This window comes from Aethalodelphis obliquidens, unplaced genomic scaffold, assembly GCF_003676395.1.
Source record: "Aethalodelphis obliquidens isolate GAN/ISIS:26980383/991018 unplaced genomic scaffold, ASM367639v1 scaffold41, whole genome shotgun sequence".
NCBI lineage: Eukaryota > Metazoa > Chordata > Mammalia > Artiodactyla > Delphinidae > Aethalodelphis > Aethalodelphis obliquidens.
Window position 1 is genome coordinate 17337590 of NW_020837985.1, and position 21392 is coordinate 17358981.

The 21392-nt window shown below is 56.8% G+C and overlaps 3 protein-coding genes across 13 annotated transcripts in view; 1 reads left to right on the forward strand and 2 right to left on the reverse strand.

The window, feature by feature from the left end:
- CATSPERQ (catsper channel auxiliary subunit theta) overlaps nt 1-1344 on the reverse strand; it is a 2106-nt gene extending 762 nt beyond the window's left edge. Inside the window, exons 1-4 of the mRNA XM_027132070.1 lie at nt 1284-1344; nt 809-1015; nt 461-555; nt 150-345 (exon numbers count right to left, since the gene is read on the reverse strand). Of these exons, the coding sequence (XP_026987871.1) occupies nt 150-345; nt 461-555; nt 809-1015; nt 1284-1344 (559 nt within the window). The remainder of the gene's footprint in view (nt 1-149; nt 346-460; nt 556-808; nt 1016-1283) is intronic.
- Nucleotides 326-11561, forward strand: SLC52A2 (solute carrier family 52 member 2). 7 transcript variants are annotated; one of them, XM_027132251.1, is made up of 5 exons: nt 326-535; nt 5699-5938; nt 6052-6919; nt 7024-7147; nt 7231-8814. In XM_027132251.1, exons 2-5 carry the CDS (start codon nt 5809-5811, stop codon nt 7768-7770), a joined length of 1662 nt encoding a protein of 553 aa, XP_026988052.1. In that variant the 5' UTR covers nt 326-535; nt 5699-5808; the 3' UTR covers nt 7771-8814. The 7 variants fall into 7 exon arrangements, with proteins under 7 accessions (XP_026988052.1, XP_026988049.1, XP_026988054.1 ...); XM_027132248.1 differs by lacking the exon at nt 326-535 and adding an exon at nt 4967-5071; XM_027132253.1 differs by lacking the exons at nt 326-535; nt 7231-8814 and adding exons at nt 4970-5071; nt 10860-11561 and having other exon boundaries at nt 5695-5938.
- FBXL6 (F-box and leucine rich repeat protein 6) lies at nt 1813-4883 on the reverse strand. 5 transcript variants are annotated; one of them, XM_027132199.1, is made up of 9 exons: nt 4450-4879; nt 4016-4174; nt 3788-3851; nt 3360-3491; nt 3177-3284; nt 2976-3089; nt 2677-2908; nt 2342-2588; nt 1813-2049 (listed from the first exon to the last, which is right to left on the reverse strand). In XM_027132199.1, exons 1-9 carry the CDS (start codon nt 4848-4850, stop codon nt 1899-1901), a joined length of 1608 nt encoding a protein of 535 aa, XP_026988000.1. In that variant the 5' UTR covers nt 4851-4879; the 3' UTR covers nt 1813-1898. The 5 variants fall into 5 exon arrangements, with proteins under 5 accessions (XP_026988000.1, XP_026987998.1, XP_026987999.1 ...); XM_027132197.1 differs by having other exon boundaries at nt 2976-3284; nt 4450-4881; XM_027132198.1 differs by having other exon boundaries at nt 3177-3491; nt 4450-4880.
- Nucleotides 11562-21392: the final 9831 nt, after the last annotated feature.

The window sequence follows — 21392 nt, forward strand, 5'->3', positions numbered from 1 at the left end:
CCGGGGGCGGGGGCTCCGGGGGCGGGGGCTCCGGGGGCGGGGGCTCCGGGGGCGGGGGCATGGGCCAGTTGTCTGCTCCTCCCCACTCCACGTGGCTTCCCCTTCCCCTGGACGCCATCCCCCAGTCCGCGGCCCGCCCCGTGCGTCACCATCGGAGCTGAGCGCCATGCGCACGTAGACCAGGTGCATGGGGGCCTGACACACGGTGCGGCCCTGGATGGAGAAGTGGTACACGCCGCGCACGTGGTTCAGCACCAGGCGGCGCCGCGGCAGCGACGAGATCATGAGCCACAGGCCCACGCCCACGCCGTAGGCAGGGAAGCCCCAAGTCTTCTGCTTCTGCACCTGTGGGCGCCGCGGGGACTTTCTGAGCCGCCGCGGGACCCGGGGGCGGGGCACCGAGTGGGGGTCCGGCCCCCAGGGTAGGAAGGCCGTGGGGGGCGGGCCCAGGAGCTCAGACCTCGCTCACAAGCCCGAAGCTGACGAGGAAGAAGCAGACGATGAAGAGCAGCGTCCCCTTCCACAGCGTGTCCAGGTAGTACTCGAGCACGAAGACTGGGGGCGGCGCGGCAGAGGCGCGTGAGGATACCGGGACCCTGCTCGCAGCCCGAGGTGCAAGTGCCAGGGCTTGGACCCGGAACTGCCCGCCGGCCGCAGGGCCCGGGGCCGCTGTCGGGGTCCAGCCTGCAGTCCCAGCGCCCGCGAAGGCCGCAGCCGGCCCGGCCCCGCCCCGTTCAGATTCCAGTCCCCGCCCCGCGTCGCCGCTCCGCCGGGTTCTGGTCCCCTGGCAACTGAGTGTCGCCCTCACCGTTGGGCTGCTGCTGCGTGAACGGGTAGAAACTGTTGTTCTTGAGGCGCTTGGCCAGGTTGCGCTCGGTGCAGAAGAGTCCTTGGGTCCAGAGCTGAAAGGGCTTGCTGCCGGCGGTCGTAGGCAGGCCGCTGAACCGGCCCTTGGGGGCCTGGGTCGGGGTACAGACCGTCAGCTGTGCGGCTTGTCTGTTGCCACTGCCCACTGCTCACAGCCACACTCATACCTGGGAGAATAAAGCCTTCAGCGTTGCGGTCCAGGAAAAAGCAGTTCTCAGGCGAAGGCAGGGGAGCGACACCGAGTGGCGGTCTAGGCTGGGCGACGCCGGCTTCTAGAAGCTCTGGGCTGCGCCGGCTTCTAGAAGCTCTGGGCGGCGGTTCTATTAGGGCCGTCCTGTTGATCTTCCCGTCTCCAGGGAGTCGCCCGGCCCGGCCCTGCGGTGGGCGTGCACTTCCCCCGCTAGGCCCCACCCCACCCGAGGCCCCCTGTACAGCCTGGTTCACAGTCCTCACCTGAAGGGTGGGGTAGTGGGACATCCCAGGCCTGAGCTGGAGAGGAATCTGTAGGCAGGGGCCCCACCACGAGCCCCGTGGCTGAGCATGGCCTCCCCTTCCCCACTGCCGCCTCTGCCCGGGTCAGAACCTCATATACAAACACAGACAGCTCACCTTAGTGTCCCTGAGGGTGGAAAGCACAGACACGCACGCACACACACACTCAGTCCAAGATTTGAGCCCAGGAGCCTCATATACAAACACAGACAGCTCACCTTAGTGTCCCTGAGGGTGGAAAGCACACACACACACACACACACTCACTCACACTCAGTCCAAGATTTGAGCCCAGGATTGAGCAGGCAAGGCCCGGCCACAGGCTGACTCAGGAGCCCTGGGGGGCTGCCCCCAACGCCGCAACACACAGGTTCTGGGCCAGCTGTAGCCCCCAGTAGTTCCCTCAGGGACAACCCCTAGCCTCTCACTGGGATCCCAAAGACCACACATGAGTTCCTAAAAATGTTTTATTGTAACAAAACGCTCACATATTCAAAACTGGGAAAGGGGGCAGGGCAGGGCTGGCTGGCTGGAGCTGCCTAGCTGGGAGGGGCCAGGCTGGTGAGCAGCTGCCGCAGGCACCACTGGACTTCCTCTGCGCCCCGGTAGGCCCGCTTCAGGCCCCGGGGAAGGCAGCGGCAGGACTCCAGGTTGAGGTACAGCAGACCCGGGCAGTTGCTGATCACAGCGCTGTGGGAGCAGTGCAGGCCATGGGAGGTTGAGCCACTGGCCCCAAGAAGACCCAGGCACAGCATGGCTGAGCCAGTCTAAGGAGCCCTCTCTACCCTTGCACCGCGGCTGGCTCTGCCACCTACAGCCCAAAGGCCCAAGCCCAGTACCCTTGGTGTCCCTAAGGCCAACCCCAAGCAGGGGCTGGGCCAGGATCGGCTCCCTTTTCAGAGCCCTGGAGCTGGCGAGCCAGGCAGGACAGGGGATCAAGCCATACTGGCTCCAAGGAACTGGCGGGGGTGGGGATGCTGACCTGACTGTGCTTGCTGTGACCCGGGTGCCCCGGAGGTTGAGGGAGCACAGTGCCAGGTGCGAGCCCCCGGGGACGCCTGAGAAGGCAGCTAAGGCCTGCTCCAGGTCCCTCTCACTGAAGCCCTGGCCACTCAAGTCCAGCTCCTGCAGAGTGTGACACCACTTCTGAGTTAACAGAAGGCTGCCCTCCTTGGCTAGAGTCAGCCGGTCTGACATGCCATACAGGCCCAGGTGAAGTTGCTCCAGCTCTGGAGGTGAGAGGAATGGGCATGAGCTGCGGGGTGGGCAAGAATCCCCACATCCCACCTGCCCAGCCACCACCCGGGGAGTGCTGACCCTGACATGGAAGGTCATGCAGGCCAGCAGGTGTGATTCGAGCACAGCCGCGGAGATCCAGCAAGCGCAGGTGAGGGGAGCCGTGGAGCAGGCGGTCCAGGACCTCGTTGCTCACAAAGTTGCAGGTGGAGCTGGCAAGGCAGAGCTCCTCAAGGCTGGGGAAGCCTGGGCCAGGAGGCGTCGCTCGCCCGGAAGGCTTGGGAAGCCACATGAGGTTCAGCAGCCGCAACACCTGGGAGCGAGGCCCAGGCTGCAGGTGGGGAGGGGGCGACAGGTGGAAGGGGTGGGGCGGCAGGTACCTGCAGCTGGGGGCAGCCTTTCTGCAGGGCCTCGACAGGCAGCTGGAGGGGAGTGCTGTTGTGGTTGAGGCCTGTGCTCACCTCCAGGAGCTGGAGTTGTGGGCAGCAGCTGCCCTGTAGAGGTGGGGGAGAACACAGGGTCGGAGGCCTGGCAGTCCCTGGCTCAGCACCCAGCTCTGCTCCTACCCGTGACCAACATACCAACAGTGCACCCAAGATAGCTGTCGTCTGGGAGCTGTAGGTCAGCCACAGCTTCCGCATTCGGGGCCCCGCCTCCTCCAAGAAGCTTACCACAGCCGTGGACTCCACCTGGAGACCCAGCACAGAGGTACCGGTCAACGCAGCCCAGGCTTCCTTGGGGCCCCTGGGGACTCCTGGGCTCACCATGGAATGCTGTATGTCCAGGCTGTGGAGCTGGGGGCAGGCTTTGGCTAGCATGATCAGAGTGTCAGGGGTCACACCGTGGCAATCGGAAAGCTTGAGGAAGGTGAGCCGGGGACAGGACTCGCTAACCAGCTGTGGAAAACAGAGGGCCGGTTGGGGGAGGGCAGGCTGTGGTCCACAAGGGAAACGGACCAATGGCTGACGCCAACCGCACTTTACTGCCTCAGCAATGGTCTCCTTTCTGGCCATGCCAGGCCTACCTGGGTGCTCCCACCTCTCACACCTCCCTGCTGGAAGACACTCCAGGAAAGGAGAACCAAGCAGGCATCTTCGTGGGGCATCGTTGGGCCCCACGGTACCTGACCCACTCCCTGGTGGGTAACCCCAGAGTGTCATGGCTGGCGTGCAGGGCAGCCTCGAGCTCTCACCTTCAACACAGGGTGTACCTGAGACTTCCAGTGGATGAGAGTCAGCCTCTGGAGCTGTGAGAACCTGGGCCGACAGCAGAGGCAGAGCTGCACAGTGTTCCCATGCTGCCCCTTCTGCCAGCCTTCTCCCCACCCATCACCTTCGTGCAGGGAGGCAGGAGGGGGCCTGGGGCATTCACACAACACACAAGCGGAATGAGGGGATAAGAAAAAGATGGAACTGCTCACCGACTGGGCATAAGCCACTCCAGGGATGTAAGAAGCTTCTTCTCAGTCTTGGTCCCACTCTTGGCAGGGCGGCCAACCAGCGGGGGTGACAGGGTGAGGGTGTGCCAGAGCGCTGGCTGGGAGGCGGCCTCGTGCCAGCGGCGGCACACGCGTGCAGCCCTGGGAGAAAATCTCTCCTGAGGGGCCGGGCCTTTTGTGGTCGATGCTCGCCCTCAATGGCTGTCGCTATGGGGTTTTCTAAGAGGAGGGACCTGCCCCCCGCCAACTCTCACAACGCTGCGGACCCCTCAGTTCAAGGTCGTGCCCCTGGGATTCCAGCTGGACGCCCTGAGAGACTGCGCTCTCTGAGACGCGTGTGTGGGCGCTCAGCCACCCGCTGAGTGCCTAAGAGGTCAGCCTGAGACCCGGCGCTGTGCGCGATGGTCCTGGGGTACCTGCCAAGGAAGGGTATAGGCCCATCCGCCGCCACCAGCAGCCCGAAAATCTGCAGCAGGATTTCCAAGGGAATGCGGTCGCCCCAGCCCGGGTCGGGCTCCTGCTGCGGTGCGGGCGCGGGTGCGGGTGCGGTCCTGGGCTTGGCCTTGGCCTCAGCGGCGCGGGCCCCGTGGAGCCGCAGCAGCTGAGCACGGCGGGCGGCGCGCCTCTGAGCACGGCGGCGGGCGGGCCCCGGACCTGGCAACACCAGCAGCATGCTGTCCGACTGCAGCAGGTGGTAACCGGAGCCGCTTGGGGCCAGCCGATCCCACCACCAGTCCTCCGCCGAGCGGCTCCGCGCCCCGGCCAGCGGCAAGATCCGGACCCTTTGCCGGGCCCGCCGGGCCACACCCGGAGCCATAGCCACTCGCTGCGTTCCGAGTTCCGCCCAGGGGGAGCGGAAGAGGCGGAGCCTGCGGCGGAAGGGGTGTGGCCGGCGGAGGCGAGGCTCGCCTCGCGGGGCGGGGTCAGGGCCGCGGGCTGGCCTTACCCGCCCTTGCCCCTGGACTCCCCACTCGATTTCCGGAGCGGGATATCGGGCGCTGGGGCGCGCCGGCGGGTGGTTTCTGCGAGTCCCGGCGGGTGAGTTGGAGTCCTCGCTCCCGCTCGGCTGCATTTTCCGGCCCCACCCGTTCTGTGCTGGGTCCTCGACCCTGGGCCGGAGGCGGCGCCCTCGAAGTGTGGCGGGACGGCCGGTCGCCGGGTCAGGGAGCGCGCTCGTTCAGGACCGGGAGGCTCAAGCACCCCAGCGCACCGGTCGGCTCTCCGCCGCCCCCGTGGTGCAGCGAGGGGCGGTGCCCGCCGTGGCCACATCCCCAGCCCCGACTTGGCTCCGGCTGTCCGGGGTCTCGCAGAAGCCGTAGAGGTGTGCTTGGCGCCTGAGAGGTAGACCTGTCCCGGAGTCCTTGTCCCGTATCCGTGCGGGGTAGTGCTTTGGCGGTCTCGGTAGCTCACACCCGAAGATCATCTCCCTCTTTCATCATACTCTCCTGGGCTTCGGCGCCTTCTTGCTTCCCTGCCTGGCGCCGGCCTTTGCTGTGTCGTGACCCCGACACAGGCTGCCGGTGTGCTTTGTCCCTTCTCCTCCCCATCGCCCACCCCCGGCATCCCCCCAGTTTCCCTGGTCTTGGCCGTCTGGTCCTTTCTTGACAACGTTTCTGTGTCTTTCCCTTGTGATTTTGCATGCATGTTACTTTTTTTTCAAGCTAGACGAAGTCTTCAGTTCCCGGAGGAGCCGAAGGTCTTTTGTGGACCTACGTGGGGAAAGAAGAGCTGGCTGTGACCTCTGCCCTGTCCTGAAGGCTCCGGCCTTGGGCTAAATGGCAGCACCCCCGCTGGGCCGTCTGGTGCTGACCCACGTGCTGGTAGCCCTCTTTGGCATGGGCTCATGGGCTGCCATCAACGGGATCTGGGTGGAGCTGCCTGTGGTGGTGAAAGACCTCCCCGAGGGTGAGTTCATGTGGGCAGGGGGCGAGGCTGCGTGCAGGGGAGGTGGGTTGCAGCTGCTCTCTGGACCTGCGCATCCTGCCCCTGACACGGCTTCCTCCTTTTTTTCCTTGCAGGTTGGAGTCTCCCCTCCTACCTCTCTGTGCTTGTGGCACTGGGGAACCTGGGTCTACTGGTGGTGACCCTGTGGAGGCGGCTGGCCCCGGGCAAGGGCGAGAGGGCCCCCATCCAAGTGGTGCAGGCGCTGAGTGTGGTGGGCACAGCCCTGCTGGCCCCCCTGTGGCCCCACGTGGCAGCAGTGGCGGGGCAGGAGTACTCAGTGGCCTTCCTGACTCTCTCCTTCGTGCTGGCGCTGGCCTGTTGTGCTTCGAATGTCACGTTCCTGCCCTTCCTGAGCCGCTTGCCGCCTTCCTTCCTGCGGTCCTTCTTCCTGGGTCAGGGCCTCAGCGCCCTGCTGCCCTGTGTGCTGGCCCTAGTGCAGGGTGTGGGTCGCCTCGAGTGCCCACCAACCCCCACCAATGGCACTCCTGGGCCCCCCATTGACTTCCCAGAGCGTTTTCCTGCCAGCACTTTTTTTGGGGTATTGTCCGCTCTATTAGTCGTTTCAGCTGCCGCTTTTCAGGGTCTCCTGGTGCTGTTGCCATCACCACCGCCTGTACCCACAGGAGGCCCAGGGCCTGGCCTGCAGGCGGGAGCCCCTGGAGTGGAGGAAGAGGAAGAGGCCTCACCCCTGCAGGAGTCTCCCAGCAAGGCGGCAGGCACCACCTGCAGCCCAGAACCTGCGGCCCATCGGCTGCTCTCCACCCGTAGTGTCTGCCTGCTGGGCCTGCTGGCCGTCACCAATGCTCTGACCAATGGCGTGTTGCCTGCTGTGCAGAGCTATTCCTGCTTGCCCTATGGGCGCCCAGCCTACCACTTGGCTGTGGTGCTGGGCAGTGCCGCCAACCCCCTCGCCTGCTTCCTGGCCATGGGTATTCTATGCAGGTATATGGGCAGCCCAGGCCACTCAGGGTGGGACTTAGGGGTGAGAGCCTGGGCCTGGCTCAGAGCCTGGGCCTGAGCCCTGAGTTTTTGCTCACTCCTGGCAGGTCCCTGGCAGGGCTGGGCAGTCTCTCCCTGCTGGGCATGCTCTTTGGGGCCTACCTGATGGCGCTGGCAATCCTGAGCCCCTGCCCACCTCTGGTGGGCACCTCTGCAGGCGTGGTCCTTGTGGTAAGTATGTTGGGGCACAGTGAAGCAAAGAGGGTGGCAGTAGGGAGGGGGTTCACCCTAGAGCAGGGGCATCTCACGCTCAGCCTGCTACTGTGTCCACCTTCCCAGGTGGTGTCGTGGGTTCTGTGTCTCGGCGTGTTCTCATACGTGAAGGTGGCTTCCAGCTCCCTGCTGCATGGGGGGGGCCAGCAGTCGTTGCTGGCAGCTGGCGTGGCCATCCAGGTGGGCTCTCTGCTCGGCGCCGTGGCCATGTTCCCTCCCACCAGCATCTACCATGTGTTCCGCAGCGGGAAGGACTGTGTGGACCCTTGTGGCCCCTGAGCCTGAGCAGGTGGGGACTCCGCTCCACTCCACTTGTCTTCAGGTTGGGGTTGCCACAGTGCCTGCGTGCCCCCAGCCCAGGGAGGCCCACCCTACAAGCAGCCTGCTCACGGATGCCTGCGTACTCCACGGGAGAACCTGGCACTGCAGGCCAGGGTTGGGACCACAGAGCAGGCTTGGAGCCAGGGCCCAGCTGGGGATGTGGATTTGGCCCAGGCCCAGGACGTGTGTGGGATTTGTACAATAAAGTGTGTTCATTTCATCAGTTGGAGCTAACCCTAGGAACAACTCTTGCTGTGTAGATAGACCTCCCCTGAGCTAGAGCAGTAGCCTGACCTGTTCAACAGGGGCCTGTCCCACTCCCTGGGGCACTCATAGGTCCTGGAGGTCATAGAACCTCCTCCTAAACACAGATACACATAGAGAACTGCCCAGAGGGAGGGTGAAGGCCAGCCCCCAGGGCCTGGAGTGTAGGCCAAGGACCCACACAGGCTACGGCAGTCAGAGGCTGTCTGGTGGGCCGAGCCAGCCAGGCACGAGGGTCAGGCCGCATGGGCTGCCTCATAGTCGCTGCCTTCGTGGCCTGGGTGTGGCCCACTTACCCGCTGCTTTATGGGAGGATCCTACTGGGGGATTTGTGCCCGGGGCTTGTTGCCAGGTCCTGGCACAGAAAGAGCTCAGCGAGTGGGACTTAGAAGAGACCAAGGTGTGAGGGTCCAGCCGATCTTGGGATTCTTCTGCCCAAGGACGTGGTCCCCTCCCCCAAACCACCAGCCTCGTTTGTAGCTCCTGTGATCAAACCTGCAAAGGCCCCAAACCCTTTATTCACACAGACGCGACAGTGGCTGCCTTCTCCCTGGGCTGCTGGCAGATGGCCCTGGCTCTGAGCAGCCCACGCTCTGTCCCCACCCTGGGACAGCAGTCCAGGCCTTTGCTTGTTGGTGTCTGCAGGGAGCTCAGCACCAAACACAGGCTGTCCTGCACCGGGGGCTCCCACACACAGGACTGGTGGGGACTGGAGTGCGCCCTGAGCCAGGAGGGCCGGGACGATCTGAGGGGATTCACGCGGGGCTGCCGCAGGGCCGGGGCCTGGGCTTCTGCCGCCTCCTGGGCAGGTGGGGAGCAGAGGCCTGGGGGGGGGAACACAGGCTCCCCGGGGGGCAGGACACCTGAGCCGCGAGCCAGCGTGACTGGCGTGGTACTGAGCACCCATTCTCACAGACAAGGGGCCCTGCAGCTGCCAGGGGCCGGGCGTGGGCTCCGGGGGAGCGGCTCCTGCCCTGCTGGCCAGCCCTCTCCGGATGCCGTTTCTAAGCTGCTGAAGCCGCCTGTCCTTGACTTGGGCTGCGCGGAGGCTTCTCAGGGGCTTCCTCCCCGGCCTTGGCAAGACCGGCTGAGCTGAGGGACTTCCTGGTGGGAGGGAAAGATCCCCAGGCCTTGACCCCCCCCCATCAGGCATGTGGTAGGACCAGGCTCCCAGCTGGCCCAGACACAGCCCAGCCCTTAGGGCAGAAGGCCACCGCCCTCCAGGGCGCTAACCACCCAGCCCCCTGACCTGATAGGGCTGGGGAGGGGGGCGCCGGCAGGCGGGCGTGAGCTGTGGAAGCCACCTCTGGAGAGTGGGAGGGAGGAGGCCGAGGGTGTGACGGGGGTGGTGTGGCCCCGGGCCTCCGCGTGCCCTCCCCTGGCCTCTGACGCTGCCCCTCCCCCCTCCCCGGCCCACCCTGGGGCCGGAGGCTGGTGGAGCCTTCCCCCAGTTCCTTCCTGCCTTCCCTCACGTTGGGCATGTGTGCAGCCTCCCCGCCGGCGTGTGTGTCTGCGCCACGTGTGCCAGGCGTGAGGGCCCCGGGAAGCAAGGCACGGTCTCCCGAGGGGGGCTGGCCTTGAGCCCCGGAGGCCAGGACTGCAGGGGTGGCTTGAAGGAGCCCCTGCCCTTTGGCGTCTCCAGGGCGTCCGGTCAGCTACCCGAAGGGAACAAGGCAGGAGCCCAAACAACCAGGGGAGGAAGACGCCTGGGGTCAAGTCCTAGAGGGCCGCGCGGCACGCCCTTCCCGCTCACGGCATCCGGGCACGAGGCCAGTGGCTGGGAAGCAGGGCGGCCAGCCACACCAGCCGCTCAGACCTGAGCGTCCCCCCAGGGCCCTATCCGGGCACCCACGCCTCCAGCTGGACAGCAGGTGGCCAGCCACTCAAGCTCACAGCCCTGCCCAAAGGGTCTCTCAGGCCCGGGGCGGTGAGGAACTAGAAGGAGACCCCAGAAGGGAGGTGGTGTCCCCTGTGTGAGAACAGAGCTGAGCCACGGGCCCTCTGCGGTCTGTGGCTCAGGTTCTCTCGAAACCAGAGAAGAGCCAGCCAGGGTGTGCCCTGCCACACGCAGCAGCCCCTCCGCAGGTGTGCAACCACTCCCCCAAGACAGGGACGAGGCTCACCCAGCTCTGGTTGAGCAAGTAGAGGTGGGGCCTTCACCTTCCTTCAGTACCGGCTTCGTCAGCCCACCGGGGTCCCTAGGCAGGTGTGGGTTCCGACGCGGGCATGAGTGTGACAACACCTGGGTGAGGGGATGGTCACGCCCCTCATCTGCGCCTGTTCAGAGCCCCACTGCCTGACTCGGGGACAAGGGGTGAGTCCTTTCAGGGGCTCCCTCCCCTCCATGGATTCAAAGGGACCTCCTCGCTTCTGTGGGGAATGGGGCCAGAGGATGGGAGTGTGGGAGTGACTGGGCCTCTGGTGAGGGAGCGGGTGCAGTTATCAGCAACTCCAGAGTCGGCCACTCGGACCGGGCCCACACTGGCCTGGGGTGCTGCCCACCTCAGTGGGGCCACATGCTCTCCACTGCACCTTCCAGGGGCTGTCAGTCACAGGCCCCTGCCTTCCCCCCTTTGGCTGGGTGGGTGCCCAGCTAATCCAGCTGTGGTGCCCACCCTCCTGCCCATGGTGATTGAACTGGGAGCCCTGGGCCTGGGGAGCAAGTCGGGCGCTAACAGAGATTTGCCTCGGGGTGTCAGTCATCCCAAGAGCTATAAAAAACACCCAGACTACTCAGGGTGCACACCAGAGAGTGAAGGCGTCCCAGGGCAAGCAGAGCGAAGGGTGGAGAGAGGCAGAATTCCGAGAGCATTCTGGGATCTCCTGGATCCAGCTGTACCCGAAACTAAGCCCCTTGGACTTGCAAGTTATGTGGGCCCACAATTTCTTGCTTAAGTTGAGTTGGTTCTTGTCTGTCACAGCTGCAGGAGTTGTGAAATCCTCTTTCGTCTCCTCTCTGAAGCATTTAGGACTGTTCAGACTTTGCACGCACAGCACTGGTTAATCTTTCCTTGCCTGGGGGAGAGTCGGTCATTCTCTTGGAGACGCTCCCTGTTGTACTCCCCATGACCCTTCCATCTCCCAGGCCGCCACTCCAGCTCCTGACCAGGGTGCTTCCCTGACCCACTTCCAACCTGCGTAGAAGAGTCTCCTGGACGTCCGACCCTCTGAGAACACCTCAAGCCAGGCCCGTGGGGGAGAAGGCAGGACCTTCCTCGGCAGGATCCCCCGGGAGGAGGTTTCTGTCTGCGTAACTGTATGAGCTAAATGAAAGGCAAGTGGCAAAGCAGCCTGGAAATTCCCCTCGTTTTGCAAGAGAGGCAGGAAAGCCGAGCTCTTTAGAACGCAGATTGCAAAAGATTCCCTACCTGATCCCTCGTTGATACCCCGAGCCAGCCCTTGATATTCCCTTTGCAAAACATTCTGTGGACAACACCCTCTGAGAGTGCTGAGCGGGTACATGTTGTGGCCGGGGAGACCAGGGCGCCAATCCTCTAAAGGCAAGTCGTGGGGAAGGCAGCTCCCCAGCGCCCCGCCCCCCGCTGCAGGTGTCCATGCTGCCCATGCCCCCCCTACCCCACCCCCACGCTGACTTAAGCCAGAGGGATGCGAAGAGTTGCTGAGGCCAGGGTGCTCGGGCTCCAGGGCCAGTTAGCACGTGGGCTTGAACATCCAGAGAGGAAAAGCAGGCAGATCCACAAACGAAGGTGTCGGCTCTCTATTGCACTGCAGGTCCTGGCAAGGGTAGTTAGGCAGGAAAAAGAAAGAAAAGGCATCCAGATTGGAAAAGAGGTAAAACTATCTCTATTCTCAGATGATGTGATTTTTTTAAACTGATTTTCTTTTTTTTTTTTTAATATTTATTTATTTATTTGGCTGCGCCGGGTCTTAGTTGTGGCACGTGAACTCTTAGTTGCGGCACGTGGTATCTAGTTCCCTGACCAGGGATCGAACCTGGGCCCCCTGCATTGGGAGGGCAGAGTCTTAGGCACTGAACCACAGGGGAAGTCCCTCAGATGACACAATTCTATGTTTAGAAACTCATAAGGAGGGACTTCCCCAGTGGCGCAGTGGTTAAGACTCTGCACTCCCAGTGCAGGGGACCCAGGTTCGATCCCTGGTCAAGGAAAGAGATCCCACATGCACGCCACAACTAAGAGTTTGTATGCCACAACTAAGGAGCTCACGTGCCACAACTAAGGAGCCTGATTGCCTCAACTAAGACCCAGCACAACCAAATAAATAAATAAATATTTTTAAAAAGGAAAGAAAGAAACTCATAAGGAATCCACAAAAAAACTATTAGGACTAAGAAAACAAATTCAACCAAATTTTGCAGATTACAGCATAGATATACCAAAATCAGTTGTATCTTTATATACTAGAAGCAAAAAATCTGAAAATGAAATTAAGAAAAACTTTTCATTTACAATAGCATCAAAAGAATAAAATACTTAGAAATAAGTTTAACAAAAGAAAAGCAAGCCTTTTACATGAAAACTACAAAACCGTTGAAAAAAATTAAAGATGCGAGTAAATATTCATGGATCAGAAGACTTCGGGTGTTTATGCAGCAGAACTCTGCACACTGATCCAGAGATTCAAGTGATGCCTATCAAATTCCAGCTGGCCTTTTGCAAAAACCTAACAAACAGATCCTAATGTTCATAACAAGATGCAGGAGACCCAGAGTAGCCAAAACAATCCTTTGTTTTTTTGATCACACTGTTTGTGGGATCTTAGTTCCCCAACGAGGGATTGAACCCGGGCCCTGGGCAGTGAAAGCGCTGAGTCCTAACCACTGGACCGCCAGTTCCCCAAAGCAATCTTTAAAAAGAATAAAATTGGCTACAAAGCTACAGTAATCAAGACAGACACATAGATCAGTGGAACAGAATAGGGAGCCCAGAAATAAACCCACACACTTATGGTCAATTAATCTACAACAAAAGAGGTGAGAATATACAAAGGGGAAAAGACAACCTCTTCAATACATGGTGTTGGGAAAACTGGACAGCTACATGCATAAGAAACTGGACTACTTCCTCACACCATATATATACTTCCTCACACCTCATATATACTTCCTCATACCTCACACACAAAAATAAACTAAAATGGATTAAAGACTTACATGTAAGACCTGAAGCCATAAATCTCCTAGTAGACATTGGCTGTACACTCTTTGTCATCAGTCTTAGCCTTTTTTTTTTTTTTTTTTTTGGCTATGTCTCCTCAGGCCAGAGAAACAAAAGCAAAAATAAATAAATGGGACTACATCAACCTAAAAAGTTGTTGCACTTTTACTTGATAGTAAAAGAAACTATCAACAAAATGAAAAAGCAGCCTATTGAATGGAAGAAGATATGTGCAAAGGTTATATCCAACAAGGGATTAATATCCAAAATATTCAGAGAACTCATGATGCAACCTCAGGAAAACAAACAACCCAGTTAAAAAAGTGGGTAGAAGACCTAAATAGACATTTTTCTAAAGAAGACATACATTCAGCCAGCAGGTGCATGAAAAGATGCTCAACATCATTAATTATAAGAGAAATGCAAATCAAAACCACAATGAGGTATCACCTCACACCTGTCAGAATGGCCATCACCAAAAAGCAACAAATAACAAGTGTTGGCGAGGATGTGGAGAAAAGCAAATCCTCGTGCACTGTTGCTGGGAGTGTCGATTGGTGCAGCCACTATGGGAAACAGTGTGGAGGTTCCTCAAAAAATTAAAACAGAGCCACCATATGATCCAGCAATTTCACTTCTGAGTATTTGTCTGAAGAAAACAACACTAAATAGAAAAGATATATGCACCCCTATGTTTATTGCAGCATTATTTACAATAGCCAAGATATGGAAACAACCTATCGGCAGATGAGTGGATAAAGAAGATGTGCTACATATATACAATGGAGTATTACTCAGCCATAGAAAAGTATGAAATCTTGCCGTTTGTGACAACATGGATGGATTTTTTTTTTTTTTTTTTTGGCTGTGTTGGGTCTTCGTTGCTGCGTGCGGGCTTTCTCTAGTTGCGGCGAGTGGGGGCTACTCTTCGTTGCAGTGCGTGGGCTTATTGTGGTGGCTCCTCTTGTTGTGGGGCACGGGCTCTAGGCATATGGGCTTCAGTAGTTGCAGCATGCGGACTCAGTAGTTGCGGCACATGGGCCCTGGAGGGCACGGGCTTCAGTGGTTGTGGCACATGGGCTCAGTAGTTACAGGGTGCGGGCTCTAGGGTGCGCGGGCCTCAGTAGTTGTGGCTCGTGGCCTCTAGAATGAGGCTCAACAGTTGTGGTGCACGGGCTTTCTCTAGTTGCGGCAAGCCGGGGCTACTCTCCACTGCGGTGTGCAGGCTTCTCGTTGCAGTGGCTTCTCTTGTTGTGGAGCACAGGCTCTAGGCACGCAGGCTTCAGTAGTTGTGGCGCATGGGCTTAGTTGCTCCGCGGCATGTGGGATTTTCCTGGACCGCGGCTCGAACCCGTGTCCCCTGCACTGGCAGGTGGATTCTTAACCACCGTGCCACCAGGGAAGTTCCAACTTTTTTTTGTTTGTTTTTAGATTTTATTATTTTGGCTGTGTCGGATCTTAATTGCGGCACGCGGGATCTTCGTTGAGGCATGTGGGATCTTTTGTTGTGGCGTGCAGTCTTCTCTCTAGTTGTGGCGTGCGGGTTTTCTCTCTCTGGTTGCGGCGCATGGGGTCCAGGGCGCATGGGCTCTCTAGTTGAGGCGGGCAAGCTCAGTAATTGTGGCACGCGGGCTTAGTTGCCCCGCGGCATGTGGGATCTTAGTTCCCTGACCAGCGGTCGAACCTGCGTCCCCTGCATTGCAAGGCGGATTCCTTACCACTGGACCACCAGGGAAGTCCCAACATGGATGGACTTAGAGGTTATTATGCTGAGTGGAATAAGTCAGACAGTGAAAGACAAATACTGTGCGATTTCACTTATATGTGGAATAAAAAGCAAAACAAACGAACAAACATATCAAAGCAGAAACAGACTCATAGATGCAGAGAACAAACTGGTGGTTGCCAGAGAGGAGAGGGGTGGGGGATGAGTGAAATAGGTGAGGGAGATTAAGAGGTACAAACGTCCAGTTACAAAATAAATGAGTCACAGGTATGAAACATACAGTGTTGGGAATATAGTAAATAATATTGTTGGGGCTTCCCTGGTGGCGCGGTGGTTGAGAGTCCGCCTGCCGAGGCAGGGGACACGGGTTCATGCCCCGGTCCAGGAAGATCCCACATGCCACGGAGCGGCTGGGCCCGTGAACCATGGCCGCTGAGCCTGCGCGTCCGGAGCCTGTGCTCCGCAACGGGAGAGGCCACGACAGTGAGAGGCCCGCGTACCGCAAAAATAATAATAATAACAATAATACTATTGTAATAACTTTGTGTGGTGATGAAACGGAGCAGGACCCTATGGTCCTTGCCCACCATGTCCTCAGCCTGCCTTTTGTCTGTGGAAAAACTTTAGCCAAAGAATAAGTTTAATCAGAGAGAAGTGAGAAAATGCAGAAAAAAAGGAAACAGTCAAAGGAGACCAAATAATAATAGTTTAGTCATTAAGCAGAGTCAGATTCCTTTAGTTCCTTCTCCAGGGCTATAGATCATGTTCTGAGCCGTATCCTGTGAGCTGTCTTATAGATACTGAAACCCCCGCCAGGTGGAAGAAGTTAACTACATGATGACCAGGCTGTAGCCATGACATAAGCTGCCACAATTCCAAGAACTGGCCTCAAAGGAAAGGGAACAAACAGACCCTGGAACTGAAGATTAACCGTGCTTAAAACAATCAAGATGATGCCGGTCAGACCACCAAAGACTAATTTCAAGATGACTGTCAGAGACTGTGCTGTTTCTACACGTAGCCCCTCTGTCTGTCTATAAAAGCTCTTGCCCCCGGTTGCGGGTGGTGGGGGGAGTCGGCCTTTGGACAGGTGCGCCCCCCACACCAGTTGCTGGCATCCAAAATGAAGAAACTTTCCTCTCCACCACGTTGCCTCTTTATTGGCTTTTGAGCAGGGAGCAGCTGGACCCCACTTTTGGTTACAGTGGCCGATGGTAACTAGACTTATCCTGGGCATCATTCTGTAATGTGTAGAAATATTGAATCGCTGTGTTGTTCACCTGGAACTAACCTAGTGTTGTAGGTCAATTATACATCGAAAACAAACTCATCGAAAAAGAGATCCGATTTGTGGTCACCAGAGGCAAGGGGTGGGGGGAGGGGGAATTGGATGAAGCTGGTCAAAAGGTACAAACTTCCAGTTATAAGTGCTAGGGATGTAATGTACAACATGATTAGTATATTCAACTGCTGAATGTTACATACGGAAGTTGTTAAGAGGAAATCCTAAGAGTTCTCAGTACGAGGAGAAAAACGTTTTTTCCTTTTTCTTTTATTTTGTATCTATATGAGATGATGGATGTCCAGTAAACGTACTGAGGTCATCATTTCATGATGTGTGGGAGTCTAATCTAATTATGCTGCACACCTCACACTTATCCAGTGCAAACATCAATTACATCTCAATAAAACTGGAAGAAAAAAAGAAGAGCATTTGCTTTCAAAGCATATATGTATGTATGATAATATAAAAATGTGGTCATATATAGAGGGATGCAATAAAATATTAAATGCACTAAAAGAAAGAAAAAGAATAATGTTGGAGGAATCTCTCACAGTTCCCAGTTACAAAACTTATTACAAAGCTACGCTAATTGAGGCAAGGTGGTGCTGGATATTCAAGACACATGGATCGATGGAACAGAATCACAGGTTCAGGATGAAACTCTTACGTTTATGATTAATGGATTTTTGGCAAGGTGCCAAGACAATTCAATGTTGAAAGAATAATCTTTTATACAACTGAATATCCACATGCAAAAGAACGATGTTTGACCCCTACATCATACCATATACAAAAATTAACTCAAAAGTGGATCGTAGACAAATTTAAGAGTTAAAACTATGAAATTCTTGGAAGAAAACGTAGGATTAAATCTTAACAATCTAAAAGCATACGCAACAAAAGGAAAATTAGATAAACTGGACTGTATCAAAGTTAAAGACTTCTGTGCTTCAAAGGACATTATCAGTAAACTGAAAGGACAATCCATGGAATGGGGGGAAATGTTTGCAAATCATCTATCTGATAAGGGACTTGTATCCAGAATATATAAAGCACTCTCACAGCTTTACAGTAAAATGACAAGTAACGCAATTAAAAATGGGCAAAATATTGAGTAGACATTCCGTAACCGAGCAGGACCTACGGGACCTTCTTGGAGCAGACCCCCGCCACACACACACATGTCCTCTGCCTGCCTCTTGTCTGTAGAAAAACTTCAGCCTCCTAATCCTTCCCTGAGTTCTAAAGAGTAAATTTAATCAAAGAAGTGATAAACTGCAGAAAGAAAGGAAAACAGTCAAGCAAAGTCAAAACAAAATAATAATAGTTTAGCCATTAAAGCCAGGGACCTTTAGTTCCTCCTCAAGGACCATAGAGACTATTCTGAGCCATGTCCTTGAGCTGATCTGCAGATGCTGAAACCCACACCAGCTGGAAGAAGTTAACTGTCTGCTGCCCACAAGCCCATGGACCTCAGACCAGTTGGAACCAGAAAGTTGATGATGTTGACTCCCGGTTACCTCACTACCAGCCAATCAGGAGAATGTCCACAAGATGACCACTCACCGCACAACCCTGTCCCTCACCCTGTTTTTTTTGTTTTTTTATATATTTATTTATTTATCTTATTTTTATTTTTTGCGGTATGCGGGCCTCTCACTGCTGTGGCCTCTCCCGTTGTGGAGCACAGGCTCCGGACGCGCAGGCTCAGCGGCCATGGCTCATGGGCCCAGCCGCTCCGCAGCACGTGGGATCTGCCCGGACCGGGGCACGAACCCGCGTCCCCTGCATCGGCAGGCGGACTCTCAACCACTGCGCCACCAGGGAAGCCCCTCACCCTGTTTTTAAAAACCTTTCCCTGAAAGCCTTCGGGGGGGTTGGGCCCTTTAAGCACTAGCCGCCTGGACTCTTTGCTTGGCGCCTGCATGAACTCTTTGTCTAAGTTTTTTTCTTTTTAACACTGGGTACGGTACGTAGAGAAGCCCTTTCTCTCTCCTCAAGCTATCTGTAACCCATAGTCATTTAGTAGACTCTTTTTGTTTTTGTTTTTTTTTTTGCGGTACGCGGGCCTCTTGCTGTTGTGGCCTCTCCCGTTGCGGGGCACAGGCTTCGGATGCGCAGGCTCAGCGCCCATGGCTCACAGGCCCAGCCACTCCGTGGCATGTGGGATCTTCCCGGACCGGGGCACGAACCCGTGTCCCCTGCATTGGCAGGCGGACTCTCACCCACTGCGCCACCAGGGAAGCCCTAGTAGACTCTTTTTGTAAACTGAAACGCAGCCTTTTAAAATGACACCTGCGGGCTTCCCTGGTGGCGCAGTGGTTAAGAATCCGCCTGCCAGTGCAGGGGACACGGGTTCAAGCCCTGGTCAGGGAAGATCCCACATGCCACGGAGCAACTAAGCCAATGCGCCACAACTACAGAGCCTGCGTGCCACAACTACTGAAGCCCGTGCGCCTCGAGCTCGTGCTCCGCAACAGGAGAGGCCACCGCAATGAGAGGCCCGCGCACCTCAACGAAGAGTAGTCCCCGCTCGCCGCAGCTAGAGAAATCCTGCGCGCAGCAACAAAGACCCAACGCAGCCAAAATTAAATAAATAAAATATATTTAAAAAAACAAAAACAAGCAATACAGAAATGTCTTACTTAAAAAAAAAAGTATCATGCTGGTATCTCCAGTGTTGTTTAGCGCGTGCCCTTCCGGGTTGTCCAATTCTGACTTCGTCGGGTCCCTGCCGTTCATTGTCTGTGAGCTATTTTATAGCTCTATAAATTACCCGTGACCAAGAGCAATGAAAATACTTCCTTTTTATAGACATGCAAATACATTTGGTCCAGTAGAGGTTCACTTGTATTTTTCCTGTGAAAAAAGCCGATCTCCATCTATTTTAAAGTTTATTTTAGCATTCCTTTACTCCATATAAATTTGTGGTTTTCGAACCTCTTTTTTGAATTTGTAACCCCTTTCCTGGTTCTCGCATTAGTTAATGAGTTAAGTAAACCTTTGACACACTGTACTAGTTTTCTAGGACTGTTGGAACAAATTACCACAAATCTGGTATCTTAAACCAACAGAAATTTGTTCTATCACAGTGCTGGAAGTCAGAAGTCTGGAATCAAGATGTTGGCAGGGTTGGTTCCTTCTGAGGGCTGTCGGGAGGATCTGTTCCAGGCTCCCGTCCAGCTTCTGGTGGTGCCAGCCTTCCTCGGTGTCCCTTGGCTTGTGGCCACATCCACAATCTTTGCCTCTGTCTTCACATGGACTTTTCCTCTGTGTCTCAGATCTCCTTCTCCCTTCTCATGTAAGTACACCAGTCATTGGATTTAGAGCCCATCCTCATTCAGGATGATCTCAACTAGGGAGCCTTAACTTAATTACCTCTGTAACAACCCTATTTCCAAAGAAAGTCACATCACAGATTCCAGAGGTTAGAACTTGGACAAACCTTTTGGGGGAACGTTGTTCCCATCATGTCTGTGTGTCATGCTTCTGAATATACACCTGCACTCTTTTTCTTTAAGGGCAGCTTGAAGATTCAAGGCCCTGGAAACACAGGGTGCTGGGAGATTGTGCAGATATGCTTGGGGGTGGGGGATCCACTGGGGGAGACTGGAGGAGACTGTGTCTGGGGTGTGAGTGGAACGGGAGTGGTGGTCACTGCGGGAAGGTTGCCTTGGTGCCCCTGGGGCCCAGCAGTCCCAGTCTGAGGGAACTGACCCCATACAGCACCGCCAGGGGTGGGGTACCCCTGATTCAGTCCAGGGGCTTGTGTCCTGCCATGCAGAGGGAGGACCTGCAGCCCTCAGCCCTGGTGGGAGCCCAGGCTAGTACCAGGGTCCTCTGATGTGGAAATAGGTCAGAGTTCATTCCTTTGTTCATCTGGGGGCTGGGAAACAGCTATAAACCCTCCTCCCACCCCCATTCCCAGCCCAGGGCAGTTGATGGCCCAGGCTTCCAGTGCCATCTGTACCTGAGTACCCGGTCAGCTCATCCTGCTACCTTGCACCTTGCTTTTGTCCCTTCTCAATGGTGGCATTCCTGTGTCAGCTACACCTACCCTATCTCCTGGAACTGGTTCATTAAATGTTATGGGGTTAGGTGGGGAAGTCCAATGTGTACAACTGGAAACTTTCCGGAAAGCCTGGCCCTGGGAGGGGCTCCAGATCCACTCTGTCAGGCCCTGGCCTGGACACTAGGACACAGCAGTGGAGATGAGAGGCCACATTCTTGTCCTCCTGGCAAGGCAGGCAAAAAATCAGTGCCTGAATACAGCCATCTGTACTTAGCCAGGGTATGGAGCCCAGCATTTGTTACTCTGGGGACAATGGGAACGAGGTGATTCAGGACATTGAGGTACATCGTAGCAGAAGGGAAGGAAGGAGGCACAGGCCTGCCTGGGTCCAGGGATACCCAAACGAGCAAACACCATTGGGAGGAGGAGCCATGTGAGGGGGGAGGGGTCATGTGGGAGGGGAGGGGCCACGTGGGAGAGGGAGGGGCCACGTGGGAGGAGAAGGGACTGACAGGAGAACTGCCAGGTGGGACCAGACTTCAAGGAGAAAGCTTCCTGAGGCATCAGTGTGAAGGTGGGGTCCTAGTACGTGTGGGGTAGGGGACACGAGGCCCAGGGCATCCACTGCAGAATGGCCAGGCCACAGGAGCACTCGGGACAAACCCCTGTCCCCGACCCTGAGGGCGTGAGCTTCGCAGAGGTTAGCACATGGCTGGCTGGTGGATCTGCTCTTGAAGAAGTTATGCGGAGTGGGACCAGGGGCTGGTGGAACCTCGGAAAGGGGGCCGCGACGCCCAGAGGAGAGAACCTGAGGGAGTGGGTGCTACCTGTCAGGGTGACAGGGAAGCAGGCGAGGGGAGGGGAGAGAAGGTTTGGCATCAGCTGGGAGGGCCATTGAGCAGAGAGGACGGGCCCTGCCCTCCCAGAGGGCGGCAGGAGAGGAGGGGCGGGAGAGGCTGGCAGGCCAGTGACGGAGGCAGAAGCTTTCTCCGCGGGCCTTGCCTCCCCTGTGCGCACTGTTCACGGCGTGGTTACTGAGTGTCCACCTCCCCGGTCGCCCACCCGCACACAGCAGGTGCTCGCATCAGTGGCGTAGATCCAGGTGAACAGCAGGCATTGCATGGATAGGGAGCTCTATTAGCTTGTGACTTATGACCTCATTTTGCAGCGAGGAAAATGAGGCTTGAGCAGTAAGAGAGATTCACCGTAATCCGTGGCACGGAAGTGCTGGGCCGGACTGGCCGCCCCTCCCCCTCCCCAGGTCCAGCTCCAGCCCTCGGCGCTGACCTCCTAGTGGGGTCCCTTCTCTCTCTCAGCTTCCGCCCGTTCTGTGAGCTCCTGGGCAACAGGTGAGCTGACCTCCCCGAGCCTCACTTCTATCGGGGGTGGGAAAAGACACCAGCGGCAGGAACCGATGGCGTGCCGGCCGGAGGGACTCGCCGCGGTCCTCAGCCTTC